Source organism: Xyrauchen texanus, chromosome 2 (genome assembly GCF_025860055.1).
Source record: "Xyrauchen texanus isolate HMW12.3.18 chromosome 2, RBS_HiC_50CHRs, whole genome shotgun sequence".
Taxonomy (NCBI): Eukaryota; Metazoa; Chordata; class Actinopteri; order Cypriniformes; family Catostomidae; genus Xyrauchen; species Xyrauchen texanus.
This window is the reverse complement of record NC_068277.1, coordinates 3,310,489-3,320,222: the sequence shown is the minus strand read 5'-3', so window position 1 is coordinate 3,320,222 and position 9,734 is coordinate 3,310,489. Positions and strand designations below refer to the sequence as shown.

The window sequence follows — 9,734 nt, the reverse complement described above, 5'->3', positions numbered from 1 at the left end:
TGAATATAGTGATGCCCAAAAGACACGAAACTAGTAAAGCTAAGTGAAATTCGTATATAATATCTGACCGCAGTATCCCAACATTGGCCAGTCACGATCAAGTATTCCGGAATGACACAATTTGGGGAAGGTTTGTTAACGGTTATATGAAATAAAACCTAAAAATAACCTTTAGAGAACGTTCTATATGCGTTCTTTTTAGGTTGTCACCCCCAAAAAAAATCAAATAATAATAAATACCCTGCAATATTTTGGGAACGTTAGTTTATGGTTATTATAATGGAACGCTAAGAGCTAGAATGTTAGAAATTGGTTCCCGAAAAATAACCAAACGGGACCTGTATGCTAACATTTTTTTGAGAAGGGTATAGCTGCACGCATTTCTCCAACAAGGGGCGTGAGCTCCAAATCTATCCCTTTTCCTAACCTTAAACATGAGTGGAAGTGACGCCCTCTTTTGGAATCACACCGCCCCTTTTGGAATAACTCCGCCCTCTATTGGTGATTATGCCCCCATTTGGAGGTGTCCGGACTGCAGCTATACCTACTTGATTCTTAAGAATATTTCGGGTTCAATAAAAGTTAAGCTCAATCGACAGAATTTGTGACTTTGTATTTGAATATGTATGTTGATTACAACAAATTTAATTTCAACTCGTTGAAAAAAAGCCCAAATCTGTGTTCCAGTGAGACACGTACAATGAATGTCCATGGGGCCAATTCGTTCATGTTAAAATAATCACTGTTTCAAAAGTGTAGACACATGATGTAAACAATAAGTGTATAAACATGATTTTAGAGTGATAACATTGATTAATAATATTTTCTGTGTAAAGTTATATTCAATTGTACAACTTTGTTGCCACAACGACTTAACGCTGTAAACCCTAAAACGACCGCAAAGACTATTTAAACAACTTTACAGCTCAAATGATGCATACGTTTTAACAGAAGAAATATTGTAAATGCTTTTATAAAATATAAGCTTCACATTTGGCCCCATTGACTTCCATTGTAAGTGTCTGAATGTAACCTCGATCGTTGCTTTTTTTTTTAAAGAAAGGAGGAACGAGTCGAGTTCATATATTTGTGGTCAGAGGTGAACTGGGACTTCTTTCATGGGCTTGATGCGAAATGGTGCAGAACGGGTGGTGATAAGCTTAAACGGGCCACCATGTTATGCCGAAAGGGCCACGAATGGCTGAAGAAGGCCGCAAAATACAGCGACATACGACTCTTATGACCCAGATCCTTTGAATTCCCAACTCCCCTGAACCCCCCACACAACAACTTCCAGGCCGATTTCTCTTCCCAGTCCACCCATGTTTGTGGCAATCAACTTTATGCTACAAATGTTGTCGATCATAGAGATAAACTTGTATTGAGCGAACAGTTCGTCACTCACACAAAACCTCAGAGATTTTATAAAAGAAACGCTTTAAGCCACTTCTGAACCAGTTCTTGACTCTTTAAAGATAACTGCATCCGAGAAACGTCCAGACCACTTCTGAACTTAAGAGAACATTTTGTAAACTTCTCTTAAGACAATGTCTGCTGTGTAGAGTGAAACCTGTCAATCAGGTTGGATGTTTCACAGAAACGGGACGCTGTAATAGTCGTTTTCTGGGCGGAGAAACGAGACAAACGCACCCTTGTGTAACGAGCGACAGAAATACCAAGAGTACTATTTTATAGGGACAAAGATCTGCTTCAGAGATATGAAATAAACCTATAAATATTGTAAATGACCGGAGCAGGTTATCTCTTGTTTTATATACACATCTGCCAGTCAGTGGGACCTCTTTAAGATGTTTGTTCTGCTGTTTGAGGAACACTAAACATGTTGCTGAACTAGTAAATCAAGACTCATGGTTGTGTAATGCTTGGAAACACAACAACATTGTTCCCTTCTATTTTAGTCTCTATCGTTGTGAAATAATCAGCAAAGCTTTAATCAGGAAACTCATTTCAATCTTAAGAACTCTGATATAGCGTCCTACAATATTTGCAAATCAGAGGCGATTGTGTTCCAATATCCAGAGGAAACAGCTCATGTTATTCTCCTAAACACTGATATTTTTATTTTAAATAGATGAATATCATGAAACCTGCCAAGAACATGTGCAATCCATATTCAACCAGCATAAAACAGGAACATAACGAGTGAAAAAGTGGCACTTGTCTAGGCACACATGGAATATTGAATTGCACTGTCTTTTAAATATGTCAATAAAATGGTAGCTGATATTTTCGTCAACTATAAGCAGAATTGTATGAAATTTGGTGCGTGTCCTCAAAACGTTGTCTCATCAAAGAACACACAGTTTTGTTAGGATTGGACTTTGCCATCAGAAGATATTGGCCAATTAGTGAAAAGAGGCCGAGGCCAAACAAACACAAAACTAATTGGCAGGACAGACTCTGGATGAGATGCACCAAATTACATGGACATTAAACCAACTGCAAAGTTCAAAAAGTAGTTTCAGTTGATGCTTGGACCACTAATTATATTTGGCATGCAGAAATTTACACATATTTTTAAAATTTGTTTTGTTTATAAGCAGATAATCACGCAGTTCTCATTACGGTAATGAGACCATAAAAACAATGACATTTCATATAGACATCAAGTACTTATAAATCATTTATTTATTGGACTGACTTTAATTTACGCCGATTTATCCCAATCAAGCTGTTTGGATGCAGAACGCGGGAATCTTTTTTTTTTGAGTTCAAAAAGCACAACAGGAATATTACTTTATTAATGAAGCATATTATTGAACAGAGCAAAAGTTCAAAACACAAAAGATCACCGTTAACATAATTAATGACGTATAACTTAATTATCAGCATGTGTGATTAAAAATATTCAGCGTTTGTGAGTGTGTGTTTCACATGACCATTCCTCCACCCATGATCTCCAGTCTCTGTGGAGAAAATAAACAGCTGTGAGACATCAGAATAGACATCTATTTTCATTTAAAACACACAAATACAGATTCATGTACCTGGGGTGGTTCGATGAAAGCCAGCCAATCAGATGAGTGTGTTGGGAGGAGCCCCATGGACTGACACTTGTAGATGGCCAATGCCGATCCGAGCAGGTTACCGATGAGATAAACCAAACCCTGCAGCCACTGCTGACTGGAGCTCTCCAACAACTTGAACGCTTTCAGACAAAAACCCACACTCATTGGAATTCTGTATTGTAGTCATAAATAATAATAATAAAAGCTCTTCACTGCATCAGGAATGGAAGGACTCGTGTAGTGACTCACTGGCTGACATGGACATGAGCGCTTGAATGGGTCTCCAGGCCATCATACACACCATCATGATGGGGAAGATGGAGATGGTGTTTCCAGACATATACATGATGAACAGGTTCATGGGGATCTGCTTCAGCGGTCCTAAAGCCACGTCCCAACATCTCTACAGAGAGTCAGAAAACACAAGGACAGACATTCATGATTATAATCCACGCTCACATTTTAATGAACTTTTTACTAGGGATCAGAATTGTGTGGAACTCATAAGAGTTATTCGTTCAGGAACTGGACTACACTACTCACGCTGTATGATTCGTGCTATGGATTCAAATGAACCAGATCGTAAGAGTCATGGTAGCGCTGTACAAAGAATCGGTTCATAAGAGTCGTTTGATTGAGAATCTGCTTCACTGGTTGTGTTGTAGCTTCAAAAGAATCTGTTCATAAGAGTCGTTTGATTGAGAATCAGGCTACACTGTTCGTTCTGTAGATTCAAAAGAACCTGTTCATAAGAGTCGTTTGATCGAGAATCGGGCTACACTGTGCGTTCTGTAGATTCAAAAGAATCAGTTCATAAGAGTCGTTTGATCGAGAATTGGGCTACACTGTGCGTTCTGTAGATTCAAAAGAACCGGTTCATAAGAGTCATTTGATCAGGAATTAGGCAACACTGATAGAGCTGTAGATTCAAAATAACTGGCTCATAAGAGTCGTTTGATTGAGAACCGGGCTACACTGATCAAGCTGTAGAAACAAAAGAGCCAGTTTATAAGTGCCATTTGATCAAGAATCCCGCAATGCTGGTCACGCTGTAGATTCAAAGAATCGGTTCACAGGATCTGGGTATCTCAGCAAATATCGCTGCTGACTATCACACCTGGAGTTGCAAGTTTGAATCTAGGGCGTGATAAGTGACTCCAGCCAGGTCTCCTAAGCCACCAAATTGGCCCGGTTGCTAGGGAGGGTATCACTATGGGGTCACGATTAGTGGTTCTCGCTCTCAATGGGGCACGTTTCCACATGCTGTGAGTCTCCGCGATGTCATGCACAAAGAGCCACATGATAAGATGCGTGGATTGACGGTCTCAGAAGCAGCTTCAACTGAGACTTCTCCTCCACCACCCAGATTGAGGTGAGTAACCGCGCCACAACGAGGAACTACTAAGTAGTGGAAATTGGGTATTCCAAATTGGGAGAAATGGGGATAAACAAAAAAAAAATAAAAAGAATGCGAAATATCACAGTAATAGTAGAGAATTATGTATTTCTGCTTTTATTTATTTCATCACATTCCCAGTGGGTCAGAAGTTTACAAACACTGTTAATATTTCACAGCATTGCCTTTAAATAGTTTAACTTGGGTCAAATGTTTTGGGGATCCTTCCAGAAGCTTCTTACAATAAGCTGCTGGAATTTTGTCCCATTCCTCCAGACAAAACTGGTCAGGTATCAAAATATACTGAGTCAGGTTTGTCGGCCTCCTTAATCACACACGCTTTTTCAGTTCTGCCCACAACTTTACTATTGGATTGAGGTCAGGACTTTGTGATGCCCCTCCGATACCTTGACTTTGTTGTTCTTAAGCCATTTTGACACAACTCTGGAGGTGTGCTTGGGGTCATTGTCCATTTGGAAGACCCATTTGTGATGAACTTTAACTTCATGTCTGATGTCTTGAGATGTTTCTTTAATATATCCACATAATGTTCCTTCCTCATGATGTCATCATCTATTTTGTGAAGTGCACCAGTCCCTCCTGCAGCACCCCCACAACATGATGCTGCACCCCCATGCTTCACGGTTGGGATGGTGTTCTTCGGCTTGCAAGCTCACCCTTTTTCCTCCAAACATAACGATGGTCATTATGACCAAACAGTTCAATATGTGTTTCATCAGATCAGAGGACATTTCTCCAGAAAGTCAGATCTTTGTCCCCATGTGCACTTGCAAACTGTATTCTGGCTTTTTTTATGGTGGTTTTGGAGCAGCGGCTTCTTCCTTGCTGAGCCTTTCAGGTGATGTCCATATAGGACTGGTTTTACTGTGGATATAGATACTCGTCCACCTGTTTCCTCCAGCATCTTCACAAGGTCCTTTGCTGTTGTTCTGGGATTGATTTGCACTTTTCACACAAACTACATTCATCTCTAGGAGACAGAATGCGTCTCCTTCCTGAGTGGTATGATGGCTGTGTGGTCACATGGTGTTTATACTTGTGTACTATTGATTGTACAGATGAACGTGGTGCCTTCAGGGGTTTGGAAATTGCTCCCAAAGATGAACCAGACTTGTGGAAGTGCACAATTATGTTTCTGAGGTCTTGTCTGATTTCTTTTGATTTTCTCATGATGTCAAGCAAAGAGACACTGAGTTTGAAGGCCTTAAAATGCATCCACAGGTACACCTCTAATTCAGTAAACCTCCTATCAGAAGCTAATTGGCTAATTTTCTTAAGGCTTGATATAATTTTCTGGAATTTTCCAAGCTGCTTAAAGTCACAGTTAACTCAGTGTATGTAAACTTCTGACCCACTGGAATTGTAATTATAGTCAATTAAAAGTGAAACAATCGGTCTGTAAACAATTAATGGAAATATTACTCGTATCATGCACAAAGTAGATGTCCTAAACTATAGTTTGCTAATATTAAATCAGTGGAGTAGTTAAAAATGTTTTTTAATGACTTCAACTTAAGTGTATGTGTCAGAGATTCAAGAAACACAACCAGATACAGTTGAAGTCAGAAGTTTATTCTGACTTCAACTGTATCTGGTTGTGTTTCTTGAATCTCTGACAGTGTGTTATCATTGTTTCAGATACGTCACCTTCTCCACCAGGTTTCGGTCGGCCTCCTGTACGCTCGTGTCCGGGACGGGTTTATCTGAAAATCCCACAGGATACATGACATCACCTTCTTTACTCTGCCGGTCACCACGATTCCTGTACAGAGAAAAACACAGAGGCAGATGAGGAAAATGGGTTTTTAACAGTTACTATTTTGTAAGCAATTCAAACTGTCAGGACAAAAAAACAACATAAAAGTCTGATAAAAGTTGCCCATATGACTCATGATGAGGTCTATTCCAAGTCTTACAAGCTATATGAAAACTTTGTGTATAGAACTGAAATTTAAGTTGTTATTCACTAAAAATCTTGCTCCATATGAAAGTCATACAGGATTGGAAGAACATGAGGGTGAGTAAAAGACAACACAATGTTCAGTGTGTCATCATATGTGATGTTGTACCTGCTGTTGCCTAGACTCAGTTCTAAAGCCCATTTCATTCTCTTGGTTGTAGCTCCGCCTCTCGTGGATAGAGCCCCGCCCCCCTGACCGCTCGTTGACGCCATACTGCTGGATCTCTCAACTGTCAGTCCACCTGAACAAATACATCATGAGCCATTTCTGTCATTACACTCAACATTTATGAACAGCAAATATAGAATTAAACTGACTGTTTTGAGTTTTTGTTTTAAACTCGAGTGTTTCATAATGTGAGGCAGACATATGCATTTGTTAAGAATAATGTTTTGGTTTATGTCCATCAGGTTCCTAATAAAATATAAATGAATCAAATTAGATGAAGTAAGTTTAATTTGTAAAGTGTTATTTAATCAATGGACCACAGAAGTCTATCATTAGCTAAATGCAGATTTGAGTTTTATAAACTATGCACAAACAATACATGTTTAATTAATTACTGTTTAATATTATAATACTGTAATAATACGCTGTCAAAATGTCTCAATTTTTTTTTTATTCTAAGAAATGCTTGTTTCCATAAAAGCGTGCAATAAACACTGTAGTGATATTTCAAATATCATATATATGCTGAAAGTGTTTTATATTTATATGAATCTTTCATTCGATTCATCAGCTGATTTGAATGTTTGTTTCATAAACATCGTCAGATCGTCTCACCTTTAAACACTTCCCAATCAGCAGTCAGTCCGATCACACGCGCTGATCTAACAGTGTTTTTATACCGCAGTTAAATATAATTCTAATTCCAATTTATAGATGAAGCAAATAACTGAATGATCGCTGCTCTCCTCCTCACAGGCGCTGCTGATGACGCAATGCTGACAACACTTCCGGCCTGAATATATGACGTCACAAACGGGCTTGTATTGTGTCGTCCTGAAGGAATAAAATAATACAATCCCTATAACTATTATATAGAAAGTACATTTAATTATGATATTGATGCTTGTTGTGCATTCTGCCCTATTTCATCCAGAGACAGTCTCATTTTATTGTGCAGTTGTCCTTAGTGTGTTTTTGGTCCAACTTCTGCTCATCCGATAAAAAAAACATTGTTTAATATCCAACAAAGTTGGATAGAGTCTTAATGTATCCCCTGGGCATCATTAATTTTTTTTTACTACTATATATATATATATATATATATATATATATATATATATATATATATATATATATATATATATTTGCAATAGTTCTTGTTTGCAATAAATACGTATTTTTTTTAAACAACATCTAAAAAAAATAGGTTACATTTTTTAAGTTTTATTAATCCCTCCCTAAGCTTAAAGGTGCTGTAAGCAAAGAGACTGAGACGATTAGCCACGCCCCCTCTTTCCAAAACCCCAAACTTACCTTATGAGCTTTATTGAGAGCAGAAATGGTTGTTGAAAACAACAGTAGCAAAATAGCGCCCTCATCTGGCATTTGTCATGAACAACATGGCATAAAAATGGCATTATGCCTCAATAACTATGAGAATAAAGGCAGAAAGTGTCATTGTCTGCTGACACATTTATGTTTGTTGTTTACAGAGTCTAGAGTTGTCAGAGAGACCGGTGAGATATCTCACAATATTTATTTTTTAAAACCTTTCAGGGAATAGGAACAATTTTGAATACCTTTTCATGAAAAAGTAGCTTACAGCACCTTTCAAAAATTTATAAAAGTTAGACTTTACATTGCTTGAGATTTAATGGTAAAAATGTTTATGTTTTGATGACTTTAGTTTTATAATGTTATATATATTAGGCAAGTCTTTTAGGATATCCACATTGTGCATAACACACATTTTTTCCAAAAATTGTTTACAGACCGATTGTTTCACTTTTAATTGACTATAATCACAATTCCAGTGGGTCAGAAGTTTACATACACTGAGTTAACTGTGACTTTAAACAGCTTGGAAAATTCCAGAAAATTATATCAAGCCTTAAGAAAATTAGCCAATTAGCTTCTGATAGGAGGTTTACTGAATTAGAGGTGTACCTGTGGATGCATTTTAAGGCCTTCAAACTCAGTGTCTCTTTGCTTGACATCATGAGAAAATCAAAAGAAATCAGACAAGACCTCAGAAACATAACTGTGGACCTCCACAAGTCTGGTTCATCTTTGGGAGCAATTTCCAAACCCCTGAAGGTGCCACGTTCATCTGTACAAACAATAGTACACAAGTATAAACACCATGTGACCACACAGTCATCACACCGCTCAGGAAGGAGACGCATTCTGTCTCCTAGAGATGAACGTAGTTTGTGTGAAAAGTGCAAATCAATCCCAGAACAACAGAAAGGACCTTGTGAAGATGCTGGAGGAAACAGGTGGACGAGTATCTAGATCCACAGCAAAACGAGTCCTATATGGACATCACCTGAAAGGCTGCTCAGCAAGGAAGAAGCCACTGCTCCAAAACCACCATAAACAAGCCAGACTACAGTTTGCAGGTGCACATGGGGACAAAGATCTGACTTTCTGGAGAAATGTCCTCTGATCTGATGAAACAAATATGCAATGACCCCAAGAATACCTCCACAGTTGTGGCAAAATAAGGAAAACAAAGTCAAGGTATTTATATATATATATATATATATAAAATTGACATGTTATTTTAATAACATGTATTTATATAAATGTAAATAAAACAGAAATATTACATACTGCTATTAATAAAAACATTGAAATGAGTATTATTGATTATTAGAGTGTGTTGAATGTCATGAAACTGTGGATCGGACAAGAAAACAACACAAGCACAAATATACAGTTTATGTATATATATATTTGATAAAAAAGTATCTTTTACAACAAAATATATTTACAATCAAATACTAATTTGTATATTGCATTGTGAAATATAGTCAAGCAAAAAAAAAAAAACTGATATGAATGTAAAGGTGCAAAAATATGAAAAGTGTGTTATTTGTACAAGCTCAGTTCTGGACAGTGATAAAGGCACATATATGCATCACACAGTAATCGTCGTACGGGGTCTCTGAGAGATGTGGTGTCCAGTCGAGAGATCTCGTCTACAGTCAGACTCAAGTAACGGCCCACCTCAGGACACGCCCTCACCTGCGGGACATTAAAGCCATTCTCTTCTCCTGAAAAACACAAACAACAATTATCAGGTGTGATTTAGAAGAATTTATTGGTGCACTTAATTCCAAAGAAAAAAAGGTTTATCTTCGTAATCTTTCACCC

At 37.8% G+C, this 9,734-nt stretch overlaps 2 protein-coding genes across 2 annotated transcripts in view; both read right to left on the bottom strand.

The window, feature by feature from the left end:
• Nucleotides 1–2,604: 2,604 nt before the first annotated feature.
• On the bottom strand, nt 2,605–7,351 carry emc4 (ER membrane protein complex subunit 4). The gene is made up of 6 exons (XM_052089378.1): nt 7,191–7,351; nt 6,516–6,648; nt 6,094–6,208; nt 3,279–3,432; nt 3,009–3,169; nt 2,605–2,927 (listed from the first exon to the last, which is right to left on the bottom strand). The coding sequence occupies exons 2-6, from the start codon at nt 6,617–6,619 to the stop codon at nt 2,892–2,894; spliced, it is 570 nt and encodes a 189-aa protein (XP_051945338.1). The 5' UTR covers nt 6,620–6,648; nt 7,191–7,351; the 3' UTR covers nt 2,605–2,891.
• A 1,927-nt stretch (nt 7,352–9,278) lies between these two features.
• The window catches only part of LOC127617262 (ubiquitin carboxyl-terminal hydrolase CYLD-like), a 24,329-nt gene continuing 23,873 nt past the window's right edge, over nt 9,279–9,734 (bottom strand). Inside the window, exon 16 of the mRNA XM_052089209.1 lies at nt 9,279–9,634. Coding sequence (XP_051945169.1) covers nt 9,450–9,634 — 185 coding nt within the window. The 3' untranslated portion in view covers nt 9,279–9,449. The remainder of the gene's footprint in view (nt 9,635–9,734) is intronic.